The 12,012-nt window shown below is 35.3% G+C and overlaps 1 protein-coding gene across 4 annotated transcripts in view; it reads left to right on the forward strand.

The window, feature by feature from the left end:
• The window catches only part of LOC5575842, a 165,260-nt gene that overhangs the window by 72,922 nt on the left and 80,326 nt on the right, over positions 1 to 12,012 (forward strand). Inside the window, exon 1 of one of the 4 annotated variants that reach the window (XM_021847252.1) lies at positions 5,698 to 6,085. The exons of the other annotated variants lie outside the window; for them this stretch is intronic. Within the exon in view, the coding sequence (XP_021702944.1) occupies positions 6,083 to 6,085 (3 nt within the window). The 5' untranslated portion in view covers positions 5,698 to 6,082. Of the gene's footprint in view, positions 1 to 5,697; positions 6,086 to 12,012 lie in introns of those variants that run through there. 4 annotated transcript variants of the gene reach the window in all.

Here is a 12,012-nt window from a genome sequence, read left to right on the forward strand (position 1 = left end):
AAACAACGAATAATTTCGTAGTTCAAACGAACGATTTCGTAATATAAAACAATATATATTTTCAGTGTACCACTTGTAGCCACTTAATGGATACGAGTAACTGGCACTGAAGAAGGCTACAAGTGGTAGTCGAATAACGCGTATTTGTAAAAGATAAGCAACAAGCAACTAACACTTTAATTTGGAATTTACCCTTTCTGAAGTTATAAAAAGTTCTATCAATATATACTGACTGTCCTTTTAAGTCATATCGTTCTCACAATTACTGGCATTGCACTTACCAAAAATATTCTAGATCCCGGGCAAACGGAAAAATCAAATACACATCTCAAAACGAACAAATTATGATCGCATAACTCTATTTGATATTGAAAAGATGCTCGAAAATTTTATAAATCTCAGCGCATTAGCTCAACATCTGAAAATATGTAAACAAGATCAAAATTAGTTCTTTGACATGAAACAAAACACATTCAACAGCAAAATGGCGGGACTGAACAGTGTGACGTCAGAACAACTGCTGGGAGCAAATAGTAGTCTCATGCTCTTATTTCTCCTGATAGTCATAACCGATTGGTTGGCATCACTGTATATAGATCAGATGGTCGAGGGTTCGTTTCTGGTTGCCGGCATTTTGATTATTTTTATTCTTCGCCATTTGTCAGATCATACATATTTTGATATTGATTTGTTGGTCAATCAATAAACTTGCCAGATATTGTTTTGATCTTATAATATCTTAATAAGATATTATTTAATACTTCTCCATATTAATTTTTGATATTATTTTTATCATTATTAATTTGAATTTTCCGGAAACGTGCATTAAGCTTAAGGGCCAAGAACGAGTATAACCCAAGAAGTGATTTTAGATAAGTGGTTTCTCAAAGAAATTATTCAAAAGTGTTGAAAAAATATTTAAAAAAAGCCCCAGCTATGAACATTGCGTTACTGAGGCAAGGCGAGTAGCATTTACATTGCGGAACATTTTTTATTCTCAAGCACCAATAAATTGTTGTTGGCAGTTGAAAATGCATTATTGAACGGTTTTAGTCAACTTGCAAGCATGTTTACCAGCTAGAATGGCGATTCATATGCTTCAGCTAGCACAGAATTCAAACTGTTTATGTTATATAGAATACTTATTAACAAAGTTGATAATGCTTTCTTAGCACAAATAGTTATTTATGCAACAAATTGCAATATAGTTAATTTTTTCAGCACCAGCGTACATTCATCATTCGAGGCTCGCCGAGTTGACTAAATACGACGAGTGCTGAAAAAAACGAGTTTTGAAACGAGTTGCTTACAACTTTTTTTTTTTTTGTAATTACGAAAAATGCCATTGAGCATAAACTTATTTCAAGAAAATTTACATGAGCTTCCATGCGTAGTAACAATTAAGCCGTTTCAAAGACTGATTAGTTAAAACGCCTCATACAACTCTTCTACAATATATAAGTTATTACTTTGTGCTGAACTGTCGCATAAAGCTTTTGTCTTTGTCGAGAGTGAACTAACAAACTCTTCTGATTCCTCTACGTCGAAAAGACGATCCTATTTCAACTTTGTATCCCTCACAGTTAACTTTATATCCGTTGGACGATCCGAACCCGATTAAATTCGAATCTTCAAATAGGCTAGTTGGTTCAGTTATCTAAATATTCACAGCAATTCGATAAAAAACCTATAGAAGCAATCAGATGTTAATTGGACAACTCCCAAAACAGTACTGAAAAGTGTTACTTTTCGATATCGACGGATTTCACGCCAACTCGACAAAGGGATTGACAGCACCCCTTCAGAATTCAATGAAACTTTCTGGGTGGGAAGACTATGTGAAACTAAGATACTTTACATACATTGTTTTTTCAAAATCGATCTAGACTAACATGTGGAAAGGGTCAAAGTTTTTTATACTTTTTTTATAACTCGTACAACTCGAAAACGGTAAGACCTACAAAAAAGTGTTGTATGGAGGACTGTCGTGAAATTTCCTGACGTTTCAGAAAAAAATATTGAAAAAAATAAAAACACATTTTCTACACTGAAAAAAAAAATCAAAATTTTAAAGTCGATTTAAAAAAAAGGGCCGTTTCAGATTTTGATCTTCCTTAAGCAAAAAGTTTCGTAATTAAATTTACTAAAAGTCATCCATACATTGCAAATTGGGCATATTTTAGGGAAAAAAGTTTTTCTAACATCGAGTTTTTTAAGTCCAGAATGAATTTTTTATTTTATTTTTATTTCGCTTTAAATAGTCTAGTATCATATTTTCAAGTGATAAATGAGTTTTAATCGTAGTATCTGCACATGAAAATTTACATTATTTTTGGGCTTTACTGAATAAATTGAATATTTTTGGTTCATCCTCTGAATTGGTATACCGTTTGGCTGCAATTTGTGTTTCACTAATAGGCATAAAACAATGATATTTTCGGGTACCAGGGACAGTTTTAACCTTATCAAACAATTCCACCAACTCCTCTGACATTTTAACATATTGTTCATTGGCCGTTTTTTTTTAAATCGACTTTAAAGTTTTGAATCATTTTTTTTTCAGTGTAGAAAATGTTTTTTGTTTTTTCATTTTTTTTTTCTGAAACGTCAGGAAATTTCACGACAGTCAACCATACAACACTTTTTTGTAGGTCTTATCGTTTTTGAGTTATACGGGTTTATAAAAAAAGTAAAAAAAAAAACTTTGACCCTTTCCATATGTTAATCTAGATAGATTTTGAAAAAACCAGATATGCAAAGTATCTTAGTTTCACATACTTTTGACATCCAGAAAGTTTCATTGAATTCTGAAGGGGTGCTGCCAATCGCGTGTCGAGTTGGCGTGAAATCCGTCGATCGTTACCGTTAGTTCTGTAAAGTAGTACTTTTCAGCACTGTTTCTTTTGGTAGGAAAAGTAGATCGTTTAGTTGTTGAATTTCCTGATATGGAATTGATAAAAGCATTCATTTAAGAAGACAAATTTCAAACTTTGATCGTCATTTTCTCAATGCCGACATATTCCATACGGGATAGTTATGTCTTTAAAGGCAGTGCAAAAGTGAAAAGTGGAAGTGAAAGTCAATTTAATCAAAATTTTAAATTTTATTCTACAGTTTTGGAATGCGACATTCATAAGTTATATATAATTCTAGTGTTAAGTGCGTATTACTTTATTAAGTTTTCTGTAATTGCTAGATAATTTATCTACATATTATTAGGCACAATGATAAACGATTATCAATAGTATAATTTTTTGCTCACACGACATTTATCGTTTGATAAGGGCAAAGCCTGAATTTGCTTACCCGGGTAGAGGAGAACTGCAAAAGAATACCAAAACTTACCATTAAAATTGAATGTTTGAATAGCAAAATTTGTTCTTTGTTTGTTTGAAATAATAGATAATATAACAAAAATAATAACTAAGTTTATATGGAATAAAAACTAAATAATATCATATTTTGCCATTGTAATAACAAAATAATAGCAACAATATAGGCAACCGTAAATAAAAAAATATGTTATTATTAAGATATTGATAACAAAATAATAACTAAATAAGCTATTCAAGAGTAGATCAAAATAATGGTAATCTTAGATCTTTGACTTTAATATCTAAATTGAGCATGATTAAAAAATAAACTTTTTGCTGTCCGGCAAAAAACATTTGCTTTTTAAATCTTCAGTGAATATCATACAAATTGTAAAATGAGCTATTATTGCAAAATTTAATTTTGTTTTTTTTCGCATGAATGATTCAAATAAAGTTTTCAAATATCAAAATAATGTCATATATTACTGTAATGGAGATGTTTGTTGTTCTTTAGATATTTAATGTTTTTTTAGTATTCCCGGGTAGAGGAGAATTGCAAAAGAATAACAAAACTTACCATTAAAATTGAATGTTTGAATAGCAAAATTTGTTCTTTGTTTGTTTGAAATAAGAGATAATATAACAAAAATAATAATAAAGTTTGGCAAAAAAACTAAATAATATCATATTTTGCCATTGTAATAACAAAGTAATAGCAAAAATATAGGCAACCGTATATAACAGAATATGTTATTATTTAGATATTGATAACAAAATAATAACTAAATAAGCTATTCACGAGTAGATCAAAATAATGGTAACTTTAGTTCTTTGACTTTAATATCTAAATTTTGCATGATTGAAAAATAAACTTTTTGCTTTCCTGCAAAAAGCATTTGTTTTTTAAATCTTCAGTGAATATCATACGAATTGTAAAATGAGCTATTATGGCAAAATTTGATGTTGGTTTGTTCTCATGAATTATTTAAATAAAGTTTTCAAATATCAAAATAATGACATATTTTACTGTGATGGCGATGTTTGTTATTCTTTAGATATTTAATGTTTTTTAGTATTTTTGCACAAATAAATTTTACCATGATAGTATATTTTGTTATTGATTAGTTATTACATGACTTTCAAGTATAACATACCAATGACAAATTTTGCTATGATTGTATGTTTTACTATTGATGAGATATTTATGTCATATATTAATAACATAATAATGGTTAAACTACATATGATTGCAAAATTTGTTCTTATTTTACCATTATTTTGTTATTCACCTCTACCCAGGTACTAACAATAACACTAACGCTATACAGATGGTAACTGGCTTCAAGAACTAGTGCTTTCTACAGCGGGTCGGTTTCAACCTAATACTATGGGAAAGAGCGTATTATAACTTTCTGTCCTACCTTTCGAATTGGGTTTTACTCTAGTGAGTTGTGCGTAGGTACATGGACGATGGAATCCCGACATTGCTTAATTCTGTCATAGGGGAGACTATGATCCGTCCATCACTGAGTAGTTGTCAATAAGCCTTTTTTTCAAATCTCATATCTAGGAAAGAAACAGTGGTTTGCATGTATGGATAAATGTAGTACAAGCATTTCAATTTTTTATACTTGAACACATAATTGTAATGAGAGATTTATCAGATCTATGTTGGCAACTAGACCCTTATTGTCATACAATGTAGATACTCGTCTACAATCAATTCATACAACGCAGAATCGCTTGGGCACTTCCATGATTCACTTTAGCATGGGGGGTATTCTCGGCCGAATTGTCTGATACTATGCAATATGAAGCGCTTCAATACGACGCATAGTGTGGCCAAATATGAGCTCTGTTGCTTTCAAAAAACCCTACTGCCGAAGAGATTCAAAAGTGCCAAGAATAGGATCCGGTTCCCTATCTGAATGCAGCCCACAAAGGTATTCTAGAGGGTACTGATTCGTCCCTATGTAATGCTAACATTGTTGTGCAGGAAAAAGTAAACCCACGCTATGTGCACTGACTTCAACTCATTACGATTCCACGTTTCCAGTAGCCTGTAGCTAGGCAGAAGCAAAAGCCAGCCATCGCGGAAGCCACACACAAAACCCACAGTTGAAAAACACAGACAAACATACGTAACACTCCAAACGAGTCGCGATGAAAATCATAGTCATTGGAGCATGAAAGTCTAATTACTAAAATTACTGTATTTGGTAGATGGACCAACAGGTGGCGGTAGTGGTGAACGTCAGCATGGACAACGTACCATAAATTCAAATCAACCGTTATAAAGTTAATCGATGTTAATAGTGTGACGTCTGTTTGTCTGTGGTGGAACGGAAGCCCCTATATCTCGCTAGGTCTTTGTCGGTAAGTCAGCCGGTCATGATTTCGCAGTGTCTCATTTCATCGTGAACGGTGGTGAAAAACGGGCGCGTTATCCTTCGCCGGAGAAAACGTTTCTCCAGTCGAATTAGATTTCCTGCTTCGGGATCGTGAAGTTCTGCGCGTTTGTTGTCACTGTGAAGAGCTGGAAGGAAGAACATTTGGAGAAGTTTAAACGTGGCGCGAGAGTGTGATTGATGACCTGTCAAGACGGAACGTGGAAAGCTAAATTGGATGCGAAATTTATTAGGAAGATTTCGAACCTGGATAAGCGCGGAAGTGATGAAAAGTGAAGTTAACTCGAAAAAATGAAAAGTATAAAGAGTGCTAATTCGAAGAAGAGCTACGGCAAGAAGCAATTGTTCTAGATTTAGTGCATGGTAAACCTGAAAATTCAAAAATCAATTAAATCGTGCGTGTGCAAGTTTCCAATATCCCAACCCCTTAGCAATGTGATTATAATTTGCAGCTTTGCACCGATGAATAATGGGATTCGAAAATTGCGGAAACAAATCCCATTCACGCCAACAGGAAACATAAAAGTGCTGCGTGTGGAGTTTATGGGAGGGAGAAACCGAGCCGGAGCGAATGTGGAGCGCAATAAATAATTAAAAATCTAGTGTGAACAGTATCGATTTTCGTTCCTTGTCACATTCCGCCGAACGTGATGAGAGGTTTCCACGTTTTACTTGTAGGGACAGAGCAAACAATGCAATAATCCGTAATGTACACATGGTGCCCCGAGGGACAGTTGTCTTTTTTCTGTACTTTTGACCAGTCAATATGTAGAAATAAGAAGTACATCATATTCAAATATTCATTATATTGGAAAGTACCTTCGAAAACAAAATTATCAATTTATAGATAGTTCCAACTTTATGTAAATTGTTTTTCGCATTTACCGTTGTATTGCTGCAAATGTTTCTATACTGAGTTGGCGTGTGTTTCATATCGTTCTTGCCGCGGTCTTCGGCGAAAAACGACTTTTTGTAGTGCCATATAGGTACTCAACGAATGTGTGTAGCAACAAATTGCTAACGCTTTACCCAGACACCCTTGAACAGAATGGTGGCAACACGTGCATTTTATGTCATACGTTCAGAATTTATGTACTGACGCTGAACCATATTTCATATATGTTAACAAGAACTAGGCTAGATGCGGGTGGCAAATTAGTGTGGCAATTGAAATGATTGATTGATGGATATGCGATGCTACTTTTTCACGATCGTAAATTGAACAGTTGAAGAGATTTCAACAATATTATATGGAAAAAATCTTCTAAAAACTTATCGAGATTAGATCTGTGCACCGTCGATGCTTTTTGCGTCACAGCGACGAGATATTTTTACAACGTTTATGATTTTTTCTACAGGAATTCTCACAAAAATTCGTCAAGGGATCTCTCACAAAACTGCTAAAGCTTTCGAAGGATTAAAACAGAAGTCATGACACGAGGTTTCCAAAAACTAGACCAGTGATTCCCGTAAAAATAACACCATAAACTGCCTTTGGTAGGATTTTTTTATTCAAGAAAAAACAAACTTTAGAAGTATCCACAAGCGTTTCTTGAATTCCGCCATGAATCACTCCCAGGAATCTTCTAGTAATTAACCTAAGACAAATTTCATGTCAATTCGGTCAGTCACAGTCAATTTTGCAGTCAATGATTTTGTTCGTTTATTTGAAACTTAATCGCATTGAACCATTTAATCAGTTAGTACAGGATGGAGCCAGGCTACTCGTAGCAACTCGAGGTTAATGGTCACAATTTTGGGAAAGAAGGGCATGATAAGTATTGAGTTAAGGGCTCTCTGCAGCTTATCCGGTGGTAGCTGAATCGTGTCATGACGTTGGTACCAACTTCTTGCTGGTATTCGTCTGCCGGATGGCTGGATCCTCAATCCAACACAAAGGGGACAACACTTACACTTACTTGATGGGCTACAATTCGCTACGATGAATCTGCGCCGAATGGATGAGTCTTCTCCACTGGGCTCGGTCCTGGGCCAATCGCTTCCAGTCGCCCTGAACGTTAAGTGCCCTTAAGTCCTCCTCAACCGCAAAAAGCCATCGTGTGCGCGGCCTACCACGAAGTCGGCGGCCTCGTCCGGGTTCTCTGTTGAATATTATCTTTGCTTGTCGTTCTTCCGGCATACGGGCAACGTGACCAGCCCAACGCAGCCTGCCGTGTTTTATGCGCTTGACAATATCCACCTCTTTATACACTTGGTACAACTCGTGATTCATGCGACGCCGCCAGATGCCGTTTTCTAGTTTACCGCCGAGTATTGTTCGCAGCACTTTACGTTCAAACACCCCGAAAGCTCTCCGGTCGACTTCCTTCAATGTCCATGATTCATGGCCATAAAGGACAACCGGAAGGATCAGTGTCTTGTATAACGCGAGTTTTGTTTTCGTTTGCAGGCTACGGGACTTCAGCTGGTTACGGAGCCCGTAGAAAGCCCGACTCGCAGCTGCAATACGTCTTTTCACCTCGCGGGTAACATCATTATCGCATGTCACTAGTGTTCCAAGATACACAAATTCTTCCACCACTTCAAACTTATCACCACCTAGCACCATTTCGCTACCACTAACACGTCCGGACCCACGTTGACCACCAGCTATCATGTACTTCGTTTTTGTGGTGTTGATCGTGAGCCCGATTCTCGCTGTCTCCCTCTTGAAAGGCACGAACACCTCTTCCACTGCCCGACGGTCAATCCCGATGATGTCGATATCGTCCGCGAAGCCAAGGAGCATATGAGAACGTGTGATAATGGTACCGCTTCTCTGCACACCGGCTCTCCTGATAGCACCTTCGAGTGCTATGTTAAACAGCAAGTTAGAAAGAGCGTCACCCTGTTTCAATCCATCTAAGGTTACGAACGATGATGAAATCTCGTCCACCACCCGCACACTTGATTTTGATCCATCAAGCGTTGCACGAATCAGTCTAATCAGCTTCGCCGGAAAGCCATGTTCGGACATAATTTGCCACAACTCGTTTCTCTTCACTGAATCGTACGCTGCTTTGAAATCTACAAACAGATGATGAGTCTGCAAGTTGTACTCCCGGAATTAATCTAGGATCTAGGGGGACAACACACAATATAAAAAAACTGGAGAAGAACACAGGAGAAAGACAAGCGAAGAAAATCGTAAATGGCGACCATATAAATGAAATCGCCCAGCACATCTCAAACAGGAACATTGATTGATTGATTGATTGATTTGACTTTATTAACGAGATTTTTAGCCCTGGGCTAGTTCATCTCGGGACCAACGGCTTTACTTCCCTTCCGAAGGAAGTCGTCACTATAACTTTTTACGTCATAAGTGACTATGTCGGGGATGGGATTCGATCCCAGGTCCTCGGCGTGAGAGGCGAGTGTTCTAACCACTACACCAGGTCCGTCCCCTTGAAAACAGGAACAAAAGGTTGTCTACCTCGGACCGCAAGAATATCCAAAATTTGCGCTCTAAAGGAGCCAATATCCGGGCATTTCCAAACTACGTAATCGATGTCATCATAATCGGAACCACACTCATTACAAATATTGCTCACCGCAAGGTTAATCCTGTCCAAATGTGCATATATAGTGAAAAATGGTTGGACTTAAGTCTTGATATAACACGAATGAAATCTCGATTTACGTCCAAACCTTTCCACCACGCTCGCAAGGAAACTCTAGAACTTATGGAATGTAACCACCGTCCCAGTTGGCCATTTAACCAATCGCTTTGCTGACCAAGGAGAGAATTTTAACGTGCTAAATGAAAAAAAAACCATCGTGTGAAATTCTTCTATCAAAAATCTCACCTTCCTCAGCACCGACCTTTGCGAGAGAGTCCGCCTTCCCATTGCCATAAGTTAAGCAATGTGAGGGGACCCAATACAGAGGTAATCTTATATGATTTTTTGACCAGTGCCTCCATCTGCTCTCTTATTTTTGAAAGAAAGTAAGATGCATGCCTAACAGATTTCATCTAACGGAGTGTTTCAATAGAACTGAGGCTATTCGAGAAAATGTAGAAGTGGTCTGGTTGCTACCAGCTTAGCTACGTAAGCTGTGCAAGGCTCCTGAAGTTTTCCCAAGGCGGAAGTGTTTTCATTGAAGACACCGAATCCTCTGGATCCATTGCACATTGGTCTCGAAGCCATCTAGGATATCAAAAATGTTTGCCCCTAAACCGTCAGTTTTAGATATATGATGTCTTCGAGATAGTTTCTCCATTGTTTTCAGTGATGTGAAATTAGGGTGGCCCGCATGGTTAATGAGTTCAGAATATAAACTATTCATCTGACTCATTTAGGTCTATACAATGTTTTAGAACAACCAATTTGGAGCAATTTTGCCTAAGATCCCAAATATTTATTGCTTATGGTTCGCGAGTTATGATTTTTTTAACAACAAAGATAGGTTCTGAAAAATCTTTTTTTCGTGATAATTTTTTATACGATAATTTCTCGTAGAAACTTTGTTCCGAGCGCTTTGAGAACTTTTTATTGCGCAGCTTGTCTGTATTTTGCATTCGTATATCGTGTGTTAGGTACGATGATACTATGTGTCTAAGAATGTCAAGTAAATTTCCTTCACGAAAAAAAAACTGCACTGCAATCTACAGACCTCAAAATATGCGTTTCAATTAGCTCTAAAGTTAATGAGAAAACAAATTTGCTGAGAAAACTGAAATAAAAAAATAAATTAGACACAAAAATCTATTTTTTATAGGCCACCCTACCTCAATTTACGAAAAATGCTTTAAAATTATCAATTTGAGAGCTGGAAATTTTTTTTTCTTCAGCTTGAAACTTACTGATTTTCATTTTTTAGGATTATCTTTTTTCACAAAGGGCCACCCTAATTTACGTTCCGACCAATAAAATGTAGAATAGTTTAACATCGAATTTTCCAATTGATTGTTTTGACTCAAAAATAACTTTTAAAAATTACCTATGGGTTTTTACAAGCAATTTATTTGAAAAATTCTAGTTTAAAAACTGTTGATTTTAGAGAAAGAAGTAAAAATATTTGTTTTCTATCACCAAAAATTCAAAAATACACAAAAAAAAATTTTAATATGTTTTGAATTTTTACAATAGAATCTTGATAGGAAACAGATGTTTGGATCAAAGTTGCATGATGGAGAAATTTTAAATGAAAAAAATGTCTTTTGAACAACTTTTGGTTCATGTTATTATTGATTTTGGTTTTTTGTCAAAATAAATACGTTCGGATAACAATCTTGAAATAATTCTTAATCATAATGGTTAGCATGATCACTTTTCTAGAGTAGTCATTTCCTAATTAAATCAGGCCTATTGCAAAAATAAAAAATAATAATAAAATAGGCAATTTTCAATAGTTTTTTGCAATTCTCACACAAGAACAAAAGGTTTTCGTAAGGATAGGCCATATTTCTCTCTACTAAATTAATTTTCTTGATGGAGAATCACGAATAACTAATGTAAATGAAACATTTAATTATGTTATTATTAATTTCTGCATTAAACTTGAAACAACTCAAAAATTGATATCGCTAGAGCAGTGATCATGGAAGTGATTATGATTTAGAATAATTACAAGATTCTCATTTTATCTTTAAAACGTATTCATTTCGACAAGATATCAAAATTTTGAAAATCCACCCAAAAGTTATTTGAAAAACTTTTTTATTCAAAATCCATCATGAAACTTTGTCATAATCATTTGTTTTCTATCAAGATACAATGGGGAAATTTTGAAAAAATGTTAAAAATGGGGTCTTTGTGTAAATTAAAATCTAAGTTTTATATTTGATTTTTTCATGCTCGGATTGTACCAGGAGTTTCTGCCAGCAATTCTCTGAGATTCTTCTGAAGATTTTTCCATTAATATGATCATTGATTTATTCCTTTGGCACTCTTAAGGACTCCTTTAAAAGTTGCACCCTTAATGACTCCTATAAAAGTTAAAAGGCGATGTCTGCGATTTTAAAAGATTCCTACTTAACTGCCGTAGCAATAGCATCGGGTATTTTTCAGAGTGTTATACTTTACTTTTCGTTTAAAATTATAACAAACTTTATCTTATACATGTTGCATTTACTAATGATTCAAACAGGAATTTGTCCCTGAAAACGATATGAATGATCTCAGGTAGTTTAATGCAAGCTTCTATAAAGTTTACTGTTAGGGTACAAATCTTAGATCACTCCAAAACAATATTTTTTTCTCGAGTTCCGCAAATCACTGCAAGAAAAAAATTAAAAAATCATGTGTAAATCCCCAGTAGAAAAATTTTTTGGAGTAATTCCAGAA

The sequence above is a fragment of the Aedes aegypti genome, chromosome 2, assembly GCF_002204515.2.
Source record: "Aedes aegypti strain LVP_AGWG chromosome 2, AaegL5.0 Primary Assembly, whole genome shotgun sequence".
Taxonomy (NCBI): domain Eukaryota; kingdom Metazoa; phylum Arthropoda; class Insecta; order Diptera; family Culicidae; genus Aedes; species Aedes aegypti.